General features: G+C 19.1%; 1 protein-coding gene across 3 annotated transcripts; it reads right to left on the reverse strand.

Annotated features, from left to right (window-relative positions):
- Nucleotides 1-731: 731 nt before the first annotated feature.
- On the reverse strand, nt 732-18,118 carry LOC100867439 (ATP-binding cassette sub-family G member 4). Of its 3 annotated transcripts, none has more exons than XM_012486360.3 (13): nt 17,990-18,118; nt 7,830-8,129; nt 5,701-5,884; nt 5,058-5,181; nt 4,246-4,391; nt 3,994-4,117; nt 3,745-3,859; nt 3,370-3,498; nt 3,090-3,208; nt 2,703-2,871; nt 2,365-2,621; nt 2,133-2,266; nt 732-1,915 (listed from the first exon to the last, which is right to left on the reverse strand). In XM_012486360.3, the coding sequence occupies exons 2-13, from the start codon at nt 8,032-8,034 to the stop codon at nt 1,699-1,701; spliced, it is 1,923 nt and encodes a 640-aa protein (XP_012341814.2). In that variant the 5' UTR covers nt 8,035-8,129; nt 17,990-18,118; the 3' UTR covers nt 732-1,698. The 3 variants fall into 3 exon arrangements, with proteins under 3 accessions (XP_012341814.2, XP_031772253.2, XP_012341813.2); XM_031916393.2 differs by having other exon boundaries at nt 2,170-2,266; nt 17,859-18,116; XM_012486359.3 differs by having other exon boundaries at nt 17,859-18,116.
- Nucleotides 18,119-20,161: the final 2,043 nt, after the last annotated feature.

Below are 20,161 nucleotides of genomic sequence, written 5' to 3' on the forward strand. Positions count from 1 at the left end.
CATTATTAGATACTTATACAACAATAAGATTTTTTTCTTTTTCAATAATGAGTTTTATTATTTACATAAATTTCACAAAAAATTTTGAAATATTGATAAAATCAAATTATAACTATTCGATTTATTATTAGAAGAGAATTAATATCAAACTGAACAGTTTCTCTTCAAATACTACACACATTACGATAACGTTTATCAAATCTTATATAAATAGATAAGAACAGAGAATATTTTCTTTTATAATATAAGCAATATTTCTAAGTGATGTTTTAATTTTAATTTCAATTTCAAAATTATGAAGTTTTCGTTTCAATTTTCAATTTTGAAATAAAAGTTTGAAATAAATTTTTTATTAATATAACTTTCATTATATTCATCGATATTGAATTAATTTTCATAGTTTTTTTTCAGTTTAGTTAATTTCTTAAATATATATTTATATTCATTAATAATTAAATAAAATTTATCAATTTCGATAAGTAAGTAAATTTATCAATTTTTAATATTATATAAATAAGTGAAATAATCTTTCCTAGATGCAAATCTAATTCATAATGAGAAATCACAATGAGGAATTATTATAAGTTTCATATTTTCAAAAATATTTTTTTCAATTATCGAAATTGCAAAATTATATAAATACATATATAAATGTAAGTTCTATAAATATATATTTATATTATATATATATATTATATAATATTAAAAAATAAAAAAATTTGCAATATCGAATTATACATAATAAGTAATTTTTGATCCCAAATATAAATATATTAATACATAAAAAGGATTATATAAAAATACCTTAAATATACATATATGCATAAATAATGTCATGAAATTACAAATATGAAAAATACAGCATTAATGATGTCATAAATTATGTCATAAAAAAATGAGCACATATAATCGCATACAGAAATATACTTAATATATAATTGAGAATCATTTTTTAATTTTTTATAAATTTGCAATAAAAAAATAATTGCATTGATAATTGACTTCTGTTGAGCAATTTTTAAATATCACGCCTAATTTCCGAATATTTCGGAAAATATCATTATAAATATATATATTAATATACAATATAATAATAATTTTTTTCATTTATAAAAGAAAAAAATCTAATCACAAAATCATTAATTTTATCAAAACATTATTGCACCATTATTACAAATATTATGTTAGATCATAGAATGTTAATGATAATTTCGCATATTAATTTTAAAATAATTTTAAAATAAAAAGTATCCAATATTCAACATAAAATTTATCAATTCTTGATAATCAAAATTACTATCGATCATTAATTAAAAAATAATTCATAAGTTCTTGTTTCAAATATATTGCGAATATAAAATCGTAAATTAAATAATATATAGCAAATCCATATATATATATTCAAATATTCAATTTAATAAAATAATATTTGTCTTCGATGAAATCTAAAGAATGCAATATATTTATTTTTTTCGAAAATTTGTAAGAAATTATCAATTTCTTACAAATTTTATCATATTTTATCTTATTATATTAAACGAACCCTGTAATAGATATAATAGCAAAACTAGATGAATATAAATAGATATATACATTTTTCACTTTCACTTTACATAACGTCCTATAGTTAAATTATCATACATAAGAAATCACGTTAGAATGGCAGTTTTAAAAGAACGTCAATGAGTTTTGATCGGTTTATCGAACAGATATAATTTTCCATTTAAGAAATAAATATGCAAAACATCGTGTTATGATAAGTATTATGAAAAGCGCTACGATATCATTCCAAAATTGATCACCTTCCATAGCAATATCAGAAAGAAATTTTGTTGGATATTTGTAATGGCAATATACAGCTTTTTCTTTACAGGATAACACTGGTCGATCAAGTCCATATATGGCATTGATATATCTACGAAAGTGTAAAAAAAAAAATAAGATTATAATATATCGAAGATATTTTGTTTTGAAACAAAATATCAATATATCGAAATACAAAAGTAAAATAATCCTAAATATTAGATATTTAGAAAAAGTTATTAAAAACAATTACAGAAGTCTATGTATATCATTTGACATTGTTTTTATCACATCACAGAATTCAAATATCATTATAAAAAAAATATTACCCTTCTAAACTATATCGCAAGAAACTGATATATGTACCCCATTTAAGATAAATTGGTATATCACGTAATGATACACCAAAGCCTGCAAACATCATCATTGGCACAGATAAAGTTGGTCCCACGAAAGTTCCATTCTAAAATTTAACAAATATTTGCTATTTTAATATTTTTTATACTAATTTTTTATATTATTTTAAATATCTTCTATATGATAAAATAAAAATATACTCACAATTACATTACATATTGCTCCAATCATAAGACCAAATCCCTGAGATATTAAAACTACTAGTAAACTAATCGAAAAAAACATTAGAAATCGTGATATTTCTAATGGCTGAGATGTGATAAAATATACAATCAAAGTAAAAATTAAGCAGCAGAATATCGAAAGTGGTAACTCGACCAACGATAGAGCCGTATAAAATGCCTTTAAACTGTACCATCTATTGAAATGTTCCTTTAATAGAATACTCATTTGCATGGGAACTGTGAACATTATTTAATATTATTAAAAATTATATATTTTTAAATTACAAATATATAATAACAAATTCTAAAATTACGCACAAGTAACTACGGTAAGCATCATTGTGGTCATCATATGATGTATGAGAATGGAGAACAAAAGATTATAATTACTTAATACTCTGGCACCGTCTGTACCCGATTCGAGAAATACTAGGCCAAGCATTAAGCCAACGGCTATATTGGCTAATATTCGTAAATGTGTTAATGTCTTTAACAAAAAAATATGATAACACATTAAAAAAAAATTATTTATATACTAAAACAATAGAATTTAAATGTACAATGAAATATCAATCATTATACATAGATTATATAATATAAATATAATATAAATTACATGGTAAAATGAATAACTTAATTAATATTTGTGTATATTGTATATTTATCATTAAAATTAATAGAATTTTATATTTTCATAATACTTACAGCATCTCTTTTACACATCAAAAAACCTCTTTTCATTAAAATTTTGATTTGATGTATCAGAGGAGTTGCTTGAAGACTATTTTTATTACTTATATTCAAATTCTTGTGTGAATGCAATGCTATAAAAGAAAAAATATAATTATTTAAATCAACATCTAATTACTTATATTATTTTATTATTTATTTAATTTTTATATAATATTACTAATATATTTTTCTTTTTTTATTACATAATTTATATATATTATCATATAATATTAAACAATAAACAAAAACATACTTTTTAGACCATTCGGTTCTAATAAGGTATTAGAATTTTTGAACCATTGTAAATTCTTGCCATTCTCCGCGGCTGACACTAATAACGATATTTTATCTTCTCCATATTCACCGCAAGCCAATTCAATTACTGCAAAGAAAAAAAAAAGAAAGAATAAATATAAAAAAAATATATGAAAAATGCTTTCCTTTTTGGCATATTTTTATCTAATCATATTATAACTTGTTATAGATTCTAAAAAAAAGAGAAGTTCTTAAAAAATTCTTTTATAAAGAAATTTTAAAAATGGATCAACACAATATTTTCGAGGAAATATTATATTTGATTAGATAGACAAATAAACATGTATAATATTCATTTAACAGTAATATATACCGTAATCAGCTGGATTATAGTACACAGGACATGGCAATTTGATATTTTCTAAATACGAAATTAAATGATCAGTTGAACCATGAAATAGACATTCTCCTTTTGATAATAAATAAACCTGCAATCATAATAAAATTAAAAATATAAATTGAAATAAAAATATAATAATTATAAAAAATATAATATTGAATAAAATATAGCAATTATGAACAAATAATATAAAAAAAAGTTACGATAAAGAATATCTCGTACCAGATCAAACAATTGAAAAATCGTTGCGCTAGGCTGATGAATTGTACAAATAATTGTTCTTCCTTGCCGTGCAAGTAATTTTAATAAATTTATAACTTGTGTACATGATAAACTATCCAAACCTCTGAAATATTCATTATATATATTATATATATATATATAATATAAATCTATATATAATAATATAATATTAAATATATTATAATATATAACATATTAAAATAACATATATAAATCAATATTTATACTGACGTTGTCGGTTCATCAAGGAACATAACGGTCGGATTATTAACTAATTCTAAAGCAATAGACAGTCTTTTTTTTTGTCCTCCACTTAATCTACCAGTTTGAGTGTTCATGTGCTCGCGTAAGCCTAAGGTAGTGAGAATTTCTTTAATCTAAAAAAAGAAATCTTTTACATTTAGAAAGTAAAAATGTTAATGTTAAAATATTATTGATTTAAAATTAAGAATTCAATACAAGAATCATTAATTTTTCTGTAATAAATAATTAAATATGCTAATATAATTTTATCGTTTTATCTTTAATTAAAATTTCTCTAAAACATTTATTTTTCTTTAAATACAAAATATTATAATACATAATTTTTCTTCATAATAATACACACAGATACAAATAAACAATCCTTTAAATTCAAAAAATTATTACAATCTTCAATTTTTATATTTTTTGAAATAAGAATTTGTTGATAATATTGACTTATAAAATATGTTGTAATTTTTATCAAGATTTTTTTAAGATAAACAATAATAAAATTTCTAGTGAAATTTATATATTAAAAAAAAAAAATCGAAGTTTTAAAAATTCAATACAAAGAATATAGAATCTAATTAAATATTTTATTCAAAAAAAGCGTCTTAAAGCCTTTCTTGAATAAATAGTATAAATACGTATAAATAATATATAAATAATATATAATATATTCAAATGTGTTATGACAAAAATTTCTTTATCTTATTATATTTCCATAGTTGTAATTTACCAACGATGCAATAAAAGATTGAAATCTTATTAATTGACCTCGAGAATAAATTGTTACTTACTATCGCTTCCTTTTCGTATCTGGGGGTGCTCGTGGGCAGCTTGAGGTCAGCTGCGACTGTCATGTTCTCGTTGACCGTCAAGAGAGCTTCTAAACAGTCATCTTGCGTGATATATGCGCTACATCTGTAATGATTACATGATACGTATTACATGAAACAATAATGAAACAAAACAGAGATAAAAATACATAAAGTATATAAAATTTAATTACAATCTGTTATATAAATAATGTCGACATTTCATATCATAATTCATTAATAATTAATAATAAAATATTTCTAAAAAAAATGGAATAAATATAATTCAGTTTAACAAAATATTAAAAAAAAAAAATTAAAAAATTTTTAAAAGTTAAAGAATAATAAAAAAAATTATAAAAGATTGTTAATAAAAATTAAAATGTAATAAAAATAAAACTTTAATATAAAAGATTAACATAATAGAAGAAACAATTTTTTATAAATAACAAAAAAGAAAAAATTTATATAATAAAAAATAGTTCACGCATGGTCAACTTTGAAGATTTTGAAATATTTCAAATCTATATGTCAAATTTATTACAGTATGTAATAATATTTAAAATAATTTAATCTTTAATAATACGAAAATATATAATCATATTCACCAATAAAAAATGCTTACTTTCGAAAAGAATTTATTTCTCGGGCGTGACCGTTAATGTTGATATTTCCATCAACACCAGTCGTCCTGAACCCCGATAGGATATTCAACAAGGTCGATTTTCCCGCTCCGGACGGACCCATTAAGGCGATTAAATGTTTTGCTGGAAGTCTTCCATTGATTCCGTGTAATATCTCCTTTTGACCTGCAACATTAATTATTATAACTTATACATCGCATATAAAATATCGCGCATGAATTGTAATAATGAAAGCAATTATATGTGATTATAAGATATATGCGATTGACGTAAAAGAAATAATATGAAAACACAGTATCAAGATATATATTTATTCAAATTAAAAACCTAATAACAATGACGTTTAATGTCCAATGTTTTTTGTCAAATTTAAGAAGTTAAGAAAACTATTGCTTAGATTTGTAAACAGTTTCTTTGATTGATGCAAGTATTAAATTTATCCAATATTTAATGCAATATTTAATTCATTCATGATTAAAATTAAGTGATTAGAAAAGCAGAAAGAATTTCGTAATTTTGTCATTCTCAATGTTTATAAAAATCAAAGTCAACAAATTAATAAAATAAAGTTATCATGTACATAAGTAATTTTTATAAACAGATTAGTAATGATAAATTTTATATATAAGTATAAATAAACAGAAGTTGTTATTTATAAATATATGCACAGGAAATATGCATAATATTAACATGCTAATCAGGATTTTGCTTTATAAACTGTTTATCACTAGTTCTATTAATTCTACTACTACTATTAATTCTAAAAATGACTTTAAGATTTTAATATGTATATATCTATGTATATATGTCAGATATATTTCATACTAGAAAATAGAGGAAAAATATTTAAAGTATCATATATATACATATTTTATGTTCTAGAATATAATAATGTATGTATAATATATTTATACATCTTAAAATATATGAATAATTCTTTGATTAATTTTCTTCGAGATTTCATAAAAATAATTCCACTTATTATGTATCTGATGTTAATGTTGTATGTTAATATAGAGAGTAAACATGTATTATTGCATTAATTATATATTATATAATAATAATTTATATATATAATAATTTATATATTATAGAATATGTAATATACTATGTAATAAACGAATAATGCATAATAATACCTAGATCTTTATAAGATTATATTTAGATCTTTATAAGATTTGATGTAAATAAGCGATTTTTATTTATTATGATCTCATTGCAATTGTGCAATTTAAGGTTTATATTTTTAAATGATGCAATCTCACTATAAAAAATATGAAATGAGGAATTATCGTTACGAACTTGCAATGGCATCGTTTGTCTAGCTAGTCTAAACATCAAGCAGTATGTGAACACATTTTCAATGTATGTATCTCCACATATATATATATATTAGAAATACAATATTAAATGTACAATATTTAATTCTTAAGTCTGATACACATGACAGATAGCACAATGTATATGATCATATGATTCTGCTAATGAAAATTATAAAAGTGCAAAATCATCATTGCGAACTCGTAATAATATTGCATCTCTTGTATGTACTTTATAATGATTTCTTTAGTTAAAATGTTTTATCATTTAAAGCTTTGTCATTTATTATATATTATATAATTTATTAAATATTTGAGAAATTTAAAATTTTATCATTTGCTCTATACCGTCTTTATTAAGAAAGAGAAATTAGGTTAGATCTGTTCGTCTAAAAATGCCTAAAGATATAACATTTATTTAAGCTAGAAATTACAAGAAATTCCATTTAATTTATGTAGCAGTTTTGAATATAAAGTAAAAAAGTAAAAAATAAAAAAAAAATGATGTTTTAAAATTAATCTTCAAAAATTATTTCTTTTAAAACTTTTGAGAATTTTTCATAAATTTTTTTGTTTAGATATTATATTATATATAATTTTTTAATAAAAATATAAAATCAAACATTTTTTTATTTTTTAAATAAATATAATAGTTATTGCTTTAACTTCAATAATTCCTAGCTTTATTGATTAATATTTCAATTATTTATTGAAAAAAAAATTGTTATTCTAAAGAAGCAGATGGAAGGAAAAAGGAGAAAGGAAGCGTTCAAGCTTGAAAGAATACCGACCTTTCCTGCAACCGAGTGACACCGTATACGTGATGTTTTCAAAGGCAATATCAACGGTATCCGCCGGGTCGGTTTTCATGAAACGTTCTTCATCTTTGATTTGTGCATTTTCTATTTTTTTTGTTGGTTGTTTATTTATGTAAAGCTTCGTATCAACTGTACTTGTCTCCTGGCCATTACTCACTTCGTGCATTAATATTTCCATTGTTGAATATCTTGCACGAACTGATAAAATAGCCGGAGAATATTAATTTTCAATCATAGGCTTTCAGTTAACATAGACCAATAAACACCATATAGCTGCAATCAAAAAAAAAGAAATCATTATTATAAAAAATATAGGGAAAATATAATGATTATAGCAAAATTAATATTTTAATTTAGTAAAATTTTTTAAAAATTATATAAGAGATTGTTGTAATTTAGTTTAATAATTTATTTAAAGTTAATTGCTTAAGAAGTTTTTATTTAACTTTTATTTCTATCATATTGTTTATTTAATTATTAAATAATTATTAAATTATATAATTAAATATTAAAAATTTGTTCTTGTTAGTTCACTACCGCTTCTATGTATATTATTTTTTTTCATTTTTTTTTTTTTTATTGTGAAATGCTATTTTCCTTTCTATTTAAACAAATAAAGATCAATTTTATTTTTTTCAGTTTTATTAAATGTAATCATAATAATTATAATTTTTAATTAATCAATCATAGAATTATATTTTGTAAGAAAATACATATTTATTTTCTACAAAAATTAATAACTACTGATTTATTCTTTAAAGAAAATACTTTAATATATAGATATATTTAAATAATTGAGCTCAATAATTTATCATATGAAAAACAGGGAACATATAAATCATATTCTTTATTTTATTCATTTATTCATATTTTTCTTGTTTTTATATAAATTCTATTCAAATTAAAATAATATCTCATAAATTAAAAATAAATTTCTTGTTTATAAATTAGCATTGAAAATAATTTATGTAGATTAGAAAACAATTTGCATAGATTAAATTGCAAATTATATGCAAATGATTCAAAAATATAATTGACCTTCACAATTATTTCTTTTATATATATTTTTAAAAAATGATTAATATTAATAAATTATACTTCCTCATTCTATTTTTATTTCAAATATCTTCATATCAAGATCAAATAAAATATTCAAAATGATCAACATATTTTATTTGACAAATTTGCCTTAAACAAATAAATAAAAAAAATAAAATACTTTATAAAATAAAAATCAGAATGTAGAATAAGATATAAAGTAAATATAAAAAATGGAGAATAATTAAAAATAATTTTTATATAATTGAATTGATTATATAATATTTGAATAATACGTTACTTCTAAATAATTTATAAATCAATATATGAGATTTATTTATGAGAAATTAAAACTTAAATTAAAGTTAAAACACTTTGGATTAAATATTCAATATAAAATTACTTAATTTATTTTTATCTTATTATATTCTATTTATTTTGCTTAAGTTATTAATTTCTTTTTTTAATTTCTAATTTAATTTCTAAAAATAAATTAATTTTTTTATTTGTTTCTCGTTTCAATCTTCCGTGGAATACAGGATTTCTTAACTTAATTTTCTTGTTTATTTATTTATATAAAAAAATTTACTATAATGTCAGAATACAAAAAGATATGTATCTTCACATATGAATTTTGAAAGGATTACAGGAAATTAATCTAATTAAACTTATATGTAATATAAAATGTAATATAAAATTGAGTGAAAATTGAAATAAATATCAATATATATGATAATATGATATTGTTTAATATACTTATATTTTTTTTTCTTATTTTATTATAAGAAAAATAAAATAATAAGTACATATAAAAATTCAAAAAAATCTTTTTTACGTTGACATAATTTAACTTGTATTTTAATTATGATAAGTTTCATAAGGAACATGATAATCGATCGAATATAATTCGACTATTCAACATTGTTACACGATGTGTATGTATACATGATATAAATGCAAGATTCTTGTTATCGAATAAGTTCATCAAAAACAATATGATTAATAAAAATCAAGCAAAAACTAAACATTAATCATAATTAGGTCAGATAAATTATTCCATAATTATCAACGAAGAAAATTATTGGATTAACTTATTAGACTTTTTTTGTTTATATTTTTTCGTGCATTTATATATATATATATATATATATATATATATATATATATATATATATTATGTCGCAAATGAAAAAAAAATGAAAAACAATGAAAACAAAGAGATAAATATGAATATAAATTAATACTTTTTAATTGTTATACCAAATGAATGTTTAATTTTTTCATTACCAATGATGTTTAAAAAGATAGATAGATAAAATAAAACATAATAAATGATAAAACATAAATTATTCTACTATTATTTTCTTATTCATGTCATAATTCTTATTGACAAAAAAGTATTGAGATTTTATTACATCGTAATGTTTTTAAATTTTTTTGAATTATTTGATAATAATGCATGACGATGCAATTTATAATAATGACATAATTATACTATTATAATTATTTGAATCATGAAAAAAATGAATGAGAATTTTTAACACGCAATAGTAAATATTATAAAAAGGAAAATGATTTTATTAATTTTTCTTATAAAAAAAAAATTTTTTTTAACTTTTAATTTGAATGAAGAAACGATTATTAACAATATAAGGATAATATGTATAGATATATATGTTAAATATGAAAGGAAGAATGGTGAAAGCGAAAGATATTGCATCTTAGTTTTTGTTATATACAACGATTACTCGAAGAATAACAAGAAGACTTAAATTATCTAAAATGTACTGTAAAAGCAATATCATCGATAAGATAATCGAATTCCTATTATAATCTCGATAGAAATATCGATAAGATACAAGATATAAAAAAATCTTCTCACAAGAAGCAAGAAAATTAGTTCAATGAAATATTGAAATGATATTCGTAGATTAATCTAAAAAGATTTTTAAAATTAATTTAAAAGATTAAGATGATGGTTTTATATTTATTTCTATTAACATTATTTTTTTTTTAAATTTTAAATTGCTTATAAATAACTAATAATATTAACATTTATTATTTTCATTGTTTTTTTTTTTTTTTTTTTTTTGTTAGAGATAAGTAAGTAGCCAGTGAAGAAATGCAAGAAAGTATGTAGCATTGTTCAAGAGAACGAAAGCATCAACGACATTGAAAAAGTTGATTGTTGAGCAAACTTCCTCAAAGAGAATAAAGTAGTCTATCTCCACTGCGATAACTGTAATCTTGTTTATGGAATTAACGACAATCATTGTTTCAAAAGTTCAATCGAACTTTAGTAACGCCCATTTATTCTTGAAATTCTAATAGTATAACATTCCGGTAGAATAATTAAAAATAAATAAGATTTCTTTAACGATTTGAAAGAGAATGCGATGAGAATAGGATCAATTTAATAAAATTACTACATGAATACAAGTTTCTATACTAGCTTTAATATAAAAATATAAAGATTAAATTTTTACAAATTATATATAAAGTATAAATATAAAAAAATTGAATCATAGAAAAAATATATTACTCACAAGTATTTGCATGTTCCATTTATGAGACAATAACTATAAATTATAACAGTTGGTCGAAGTACATTACAAATCTTATCGTATGAAGTGAATCAACAATGAAAGTCCACGAAGATCAAGAGATCCAAACTGACAGTTGTTTACAAGAAATGGTATAAATTCAAGTTCAGCTTTTGTTATTTTTTAATACGATAATAAAATATGAGAAATCTTTCATATATAAAATAATAAAATATTAAAGAAATATAGCGTTTGATATTATATATTTAATCTTCAAATCTAGCATATAATAATATTAAACAATTACTCATAATAATAATGTGTATAGATAATTCCTCGATTATTCGATAATTGAAAATTTATGGAATAGAATTAAATATATAAATATTTAATTATAATATCCAACTAACGCTTATAAAAACAATAATAAAATTGAAACAGAAAAATAAATATATATTATGTAAAATTATTTTTAAAAAATGATTTCTTTTACATTTAAACAATTGAAAAAAATTACTAGATAGAAAATATTTTGGTAAAAAATATTAATATTATTAAAAATATTTTGTTACTATTATGTAAAATTAATATAATATCTTTAATAGTCGAAAATTTACTTAAAAATTTGTGTGTTAAATAAATAAAATATTTATATGTTTCAGTTACTATAATTATGATATTTGTTAAATCTATATTGTTAAGTTATTTATAATCAATTAATTTACATTTTTATTATTATTATTATATTATTTATATTTATTATTATAAATATGGACGATAATCATACCTTGCGTGCAAGTTATTTTAGAGATAGAAATATGGAAGTAATATAATTATAATTCCTACAATATTTAGAATGCAAATAATATTGTTTCAATTAAATATTCAATCAATTATTGTCATCAATTCGTTCAAAATTTAGAAATACATCATGATTAATATGGTAAAAAATAATAACATTCCTGCAAAATACCAAATTACAATTATTTTAAAGTTGTTATATTGTATAAAATAAATTAAGTATAATATTAATATTCATTGCATTAATAATCATTTGAAATATTTTTTATAATGTATAATTTTTTCTTAAGAAAAACAATTAGAAAAAATTATAAAAAATAATTTACATGAAAAAAAATATATATATTTATTATTATATTAATCCTATAATAAAAAAATATATAATCACAATATAAAAAACAATAGTAAAATATAATTATCATTTTAAATTCTAAATATAATAGTGAAATCATCGTGGAAAATAGATTTCAAAGTTCAGTTCAGACATATATATACAATATAAATATCTTTAGCATAATATTAAACAACTTATAACTCGAAAAATAAATCCCAATTGAAATTTTTACTCATCAATTTTATATTTGTTCCTATTTCTACTATCGATTTTCAAAAGATGTTCCACGAATAAATTAACATACTATATATGTCATACTTAATCTATAATAGAATTTAATTAATTAAACAGGCACAATCAGATATTAATAAAAATAATTGGTAATAAAATATAACAATTATTTATAAATATATAAAATGTAACAATATAAAATATATATATATTATAATAATGTCTATGATGTAATGTCTAATAAAAAGTAAAGAAAAAAGTAATTAAAAGAAAAATAAAAAATGTAAATATTATCAAAAAAATTTCTTACTTTAGGTGATTTTATTAGTTTGATATTTTTAATAATTCTTTTTATGCATCTTTTTATAATGTTATTATATAATTTAAAAATTATTAATACTATAAAAATGTAATACTTATTTTTGTTAATTTAATATTTATTTAATTTTAAAATAATCATAAAATTATCGTTCATAAAAACAATTTATTTTAATGTCAATATTGACACATTCTGAAGTATAAATTGTTTGGAAATATAAATTTAAAACGATCGCTGTTATTTTATTCTTTTATTTATTGTCATTAATAAAAAATATATATAATTTAAAAAATGATTATATTATATCTATTTTTTTTTTTTTCTAATGTATTATTCACGGCTAATGAGAAATTTTGCGAGATAGCAAGAGACAAGTTGAGCATTCTTCTTTCATTCAGCGATATACAAGGCTACATGATTTTAGTTCTAAGTGCTTTCAGAATGTATTAAGAATATATTGAAATTAACCAATCAAATTCATATTCTTTACAGAGAATAGCTTTCTGTCGGTCGCGAATATTATATTTTCATATAATGGTTGCAAAAGAAAAATCAACTTAGTAAATATATACATTTACTAATCAATATATATACACATATCATATTATATACAATATCTATAATGGCACAATTACAACGATTGTTCCGTCGATAAAAATTAATTCAATATTGAAACAAAAATAAATTATCAAAATAATAATAAAATAATAATTATCGCTCGACATTGTCAATTGTCTACAGCGATTTGTAAAAAAATATAACCAATAATTCAGTTCAATAATTTTAAAGATATTATTTAATAAGTTTTAAATTTAATTAAAATTTTTATTAATCCGTTATAGCAATACATATATATATATATATATTGTTTGGTAACAACTATACTATATAACTATACTTGCTAAGTAATAGAAATAGTAAACATTTTTATATTGACTTAATACTTTCACTAAAGTCTTAGTATTAAGATACATGAATATACTAACTAATAAGTCTATTTATATACGTACATTTACTACGCATTAAACTTTCACTGCGATATAATAATTAGTTTTTTAAATCTCTCTTTTATTAATGTTTTACTAATAAGAAATGATTATATAGAGGATGTTCTCTTTAGAAACACCATCTAGAAAGAAAAAAAAAAATGTTACATAAAATTTATGTAATAATTTGTTACAAAATTATAGATAAATAGATATTAAATCTTATATGCATAGAGCCGCCATTAAAGAATACAGAGAAAGATAGAAATAAAAATCGATCATCTTTACATTATATTTCCATTTATTCAAAAATTTAAAAACAATGATATTTCATGAAAATAATATGTAATGAAAATTTATTAATATTATAATAAATATTATTAATATTGAATATTATTTTAGACAAAAACAAATAATATTTTTTTTATTTTCACTTGTAAATTATACTCCTGTAGTGTGAAATAAAAAACATTGTATTATAATATTAAATGTCATAATACCAATAATTTTCTTCTTCAATGTCTAAATTTGAAAAAAATTATTTCTATTCTATATATATATATATATATATATATTCATATTTTTTATTTTTAGAGTTTTGATAAGTAAATATCTAACTTGAAATTTTAAAGTAATATTGTTATATATAATTTTATCTATTCTTATAACGATTCAAAATGTTTAAATTTATTTTTAAAATTTTTAGCATGATTTTATTATTGTAACAAAAGAAATAACATGTAATTGTTATACAATATTAAGTAAATAAATAATAAGTAAGTAAATAAGTAAACAATAAAATGAAATAGAAAAGAAAACGCATCTAAATACAAATATTTTATAATACAATATTTTATTATATCATATTCGAGAAAAGTAAAGAAAATCAAAAATAAAAAAATATTTATTTTATTCCATGTTTGTATTTTTTCTTTTATTTCTGGTTTTATTTTTTTTAATTTTTTTTTTATTTATTATTTCACAACTAGTAACGATGATGATATCAGAATGTAAAGAAATAAATGGAAAGGAAATAATTGCTAGATATGAAAATTATAAAGAAAGATTAAACAAATCAAAAAAATTACATATCATATTTTTAAAAATACATGTTTAATAATTTTCCATGTAATTAAAAAATATTCATCAAAATTTTATCTAAATGTGAAAATATTATTAACGAAAGGATAGATTCTAATGCATAATATATTATATATGACTTATATGATTTTTATATAATATAATATATAATATATTTCATTTAACAAAAATAAAAAGCAAATAAAATAATAAATTTTTGAATTATAAAATTTGAAACATTACATATATTAATAAAATTATATATATAATATGTATAATAAATTTATTTTTCAAAACGTTTTCTATTTCTAATTACTATTTTCTAATCCAATTTCAATTTATTTAAATCTATTTTCAAACAATTCATAAAATTATCAATCTTTATATTTCATTTTAAACTTGTCCAAAATAATATCAAATAAATAAACAAAATTAAAGTTTGTTAAACTACTATTTATGTATCTTTTCATTTTTTTATTTTAATTTAAAGATATATATTATATATATATTAATTTTATTAATTTTTTTAAATAATTGAATGCTAAATTATTTTATATTACAAAAAATCATATTATCATTTTATCAAACAGGAAGCAGTAATTTTATTTTTTTATCTAATTTTTATACTAAATGTCATTATAAATGATAAAGTTTCATAATTACGACAAATAAATCAGGCAAAGTTACGCTCCAATGAATTTTTCAGAATCCACTTAGATTGTAATATCCCTATTTTAAATGTTCAACCGATAACATGGAATGATTAATACATCAGCAGCATACGCACATTACGCGATACGCACAAAGTTCATTCAATCATTTCACGAATTTTCTATGGAATATCAATATCGATATTTTTATATCGATTTTAACCTTGATATTGATAATCGTTTATAAACATATTTATAGAAAGAAAATAGAAAAATATAATTACAATACGAGTTAAAAATAAAATAAATAATATAAATATAATAATTCTATTCGTTCTATTTAAAGTCATTTGTAATAATATTTTAAGTACAAAAAAATAGTAATTTACTTAATTTAGAAAAAATTATCGTATATTTTTCATTATCCATTTTTTTCATATTGTCTCTAAATTTTTAGAATTTGAAATGATTTGCATCTCGAAATATAAATAATGATAATTTCATATGATCAATATTTCAAAATTTTCAACATTTTTTATGATTATTTAATAATATTGATAATATTATATTAATATTATATTAATATACATGTATATTGATTGTTTTTATATGATAAAATTGAAAAAAATTGAAATATTGACAATATGTATTGAATGCTCCAGACTAACAAAACATTTGAAGCAATCAATTTTTTCATTTAATTCCTTTTTTTAAATTCATTCAAATTTATTTTAACTTTCTTGAAAATAAAATTAAATTTTTATCTATATGATTGTTGAAATTTAGAATTAAATAATATTATTAAATTGTTTAATTTATATTTTTAAATTTTAATAATTATTATTAGTATTAAGGAATTTTTTCAAATTTTATTTTATGTATGTTAGTGCACATAAAGTTTTATCGAAGTCCGGAATGAATTTGCAATTTCCATGTTCTTCTTCAAAGGTGTTATATAAAGTAGGACAAAACAGCTGAATAAGGACGAGTTTGAATCACTTCGTCTTTCGGTAAACGACGTGATAAATTATTTGACTCATTCTTAATATTATTTGATGACATATTATTTTATACATGTTAATAATTATTTTTAATAATTTAAAATAAATCATATTTGATTAAAAAATACTGAATTTACATTGATAACAATTGGTATTTAGGAATAAAAAAACCAAGAAAAATGAAGAAAATATAGAATACAGAAATAAGAAAACATAGAATATCTATTATTATATAAGGTCGTTAACCTCTTCATTTTGCAGTGAAAGGAATCGCGAATTTCATCTGCGAACGATACACAATCCTCTTGTCTTCAAATGAAGCAAAGAATTTTTCATATTTTTTTTATTCGTTAACATATCGCATTTGTTATAATGTAATTATACTTGCCTTTTTTGGTTTTTTTTAACCTGCCCTTTTTTTTCCCCGTAATTAAATAAACTATAAGGAAAATTTAAGAACACTATGATTTAATAAAAATAAAATTGTTTTATCAAAATAATTAGAAAATTATTAATTTTATGTATAATTAAAATAAAAAAAAAGTATAATTAATTATATAAAGTTTTATCTAAATAAAATAAAGTTTTTAAATCGTTATTTTAAAACAATTTAATTCTTACAGAAAAAATAAAAAATTTATAATTAATAATATAAGTTCATAAATTTTTACAATAATAAAAAGATTTCGAAACTTGTCATTTCATTTCATAAAGAATATCTATAGTTCAATATATTTTATAAATATTTTTATGAATAGATTTTTATTTCTTAAAAATATATATAAAGTATAAATAATAGATTAAAGAATATTATCATATTTGCAATTCATATTTAATTCTTTTTAAATTTGTTATTTATTTATATTGTTATTGATTTATATATACATTATATATTGATAATGTTAATAACTTATATCATTTAATTCATCATATTTTCAAGATAAATTCTTTACTGCTTATAAACATGTGCTTTTATATTATTTGCCATACTAAAAAAAAAATTAAAAATACACACTTACCAGGATAAAACGCAACAAAACTGCTGTCAATTTTCATCAAATAATTTTAATGTACCGATTTTTTATAACTAATTCGACTATTATTTTGACATACATGTATTTAAATAGATAGCGTTGTTTGATTTACAAACCTGTGACTATGAAAGCGCGGGCAAAAGTGTCACGGACATGACCACTTGTGAAAATTTACAACACCGTTAAGCGCGTGGCATGCGCGAGAATTTAACTGACTACCGCTGATCGACTCGCATGACTCCCTATACTGCCTCCCCCTATCATGTTTTTATTCCCCTCACTGTTCGTCTGCCGATCGGGGAGCATAACGCCCCCTCTCTTTTTCTATTTCACGCAACGATTCTCAAGTAGATACATATATTTTATATTCGTTTATCTATTATGTACTTGCTTTTTTCTGTTTTTTCATTTTTAAATTCATATTTCAATTATCTTATTTATAATTAATTATAAATACATTACCAAATATATAATTTATAATAAATTTTTTGTTCATTTCCTTCGATATTTTTTTTTATCATTATGAGTTGTATATAAAACATTAAAATAATTCAATAACTCTATTAATTTTTTGAAATGAAATAAAAATTAATAAAAATTGCTTATATAAAACAATATCTTACATTGCTTTTAATTATACATCAAACTATAATTTTATAAAATATTCATAAAAAAATATATATGAATTCAAATTTATTTTCAAAGTTATAAAAAATAATCATGTTACAACAGGCAATTTATAATTCTCTTATTATATTTTTCTTTTTGTATATTTGATTATTCATGCATATTTTTTATATATTACTTTATATATATTATCAAAATTATTTATAAATATGATTAATAAATTAATTAATGATTATATATAATATTTTTAAATAATAACTTTTTACTATATTATACTATATTAAAAATTTATTATATTTAATTTACTATAGGATAAAAAGAGAATTCTCTCCTATCCGACATATTTTTTTTACTTTAAAATTCAAAGAAATAATTAAATTATTGTTATAATAAGTACATAATAATATAATAATTAATAAATATTCTTTCAGGTTAATATATATTCAAATATATAAATAATATATTCAATGTATAAACATATTATTTTTTTTATTATTCAATTTTGTTTCGCAATTTTTTATTATTAATTCAATACTAATTGACGGTTACAATGTAAAATTTCATTATATATATTCGATCATATATATTTATAAAACGAATTAAATAAAATATCATCAAAATATTGTTTGAAAAATTTATCGATTATAAGTTAATTATTTTTATGGCATTTTATTATTAATTTAAAAAAATTTAAAAAAAATAATGAAAAATTTATACAATAATATTGTATAAATATTAATAATATTAATATTCTAATTTTTTAATTTCTTTCATCTCATGTTAATATTTTTTATTATTTTATTTTAGTATCCTTTTTGCAAACAATATATATGTACATATACATATAATAATATTAATTTTTTTCTAAATCAAAATAACTTTTTTTAATTTTATATAAATAATTTATTATAATTTTATGTTTTTTCTTAATAATTGAACAATGATTTTTATTATATTAAAAATGTAACGTTTTTAAATTACATATTATTAATTATTAAATAAGATTCTGTTTCTTATATGACAATAGTTCTGATACATATGAATTCATGTTAATGATATATAAGTTTAATATTTTTCAGTTTTATAAAAATAGGAATATCATATATATACATATGATAATCTGATATAAAAAAATAATATTTATATAAATTATCAATAATAATAAATATGAAAAGAATTCAAATTAGTTGCAAATAATATTATTTAAGTTAAGTTAAAGTATAAATAGTAATATATAAATTAAATATATATTAAGAAAAAATAGATTAAAATATATTCCCAGCTTCAATTTAAATTTAAATTTAATATAAAAATTTTATTTTGCATAAATAATTTAATTGTATTATAAATTAATATAATATATATTTATATTATAATAATTGAATTTTAAACAATTTTATAAAAAAAATACAGAAGTAAAAAATATTTAAAAATTTTTTTTTGATTCTAATAGTAAAAATAGATAATTTAAGTTTTATCAAATACTAAATTAAAATAGTTAAAGATATCTTCATATTTTAAAGAAACTATAAGATATGATTTATGAATTAATATTATCTTCACCTTTTATCTAAAATCTTTTATTATATAGGTCAATATACATATAATAAAAATGTTTAATTTTTTTTGATAATTGATTATTTCATATAAATATTAATTAT

The sequence above is a fragment of the Apis florea genome, unplaced genomic scaffold (genome assembly GCF_048593485.1).
Source record: "Apis florea isolate Af1SG1 unplaced genomic scaffold, ASM4859348v1 contig_3493_pilon, whole genome shotgun sequence".
In the NCBI taxonomy this organism is placed as follows: domain Eukaryota; kingdom Metazoa; phylum Arthropoda; class Insecta; order Hymenoptera; family Apidae; genus Apis; species Apis florea.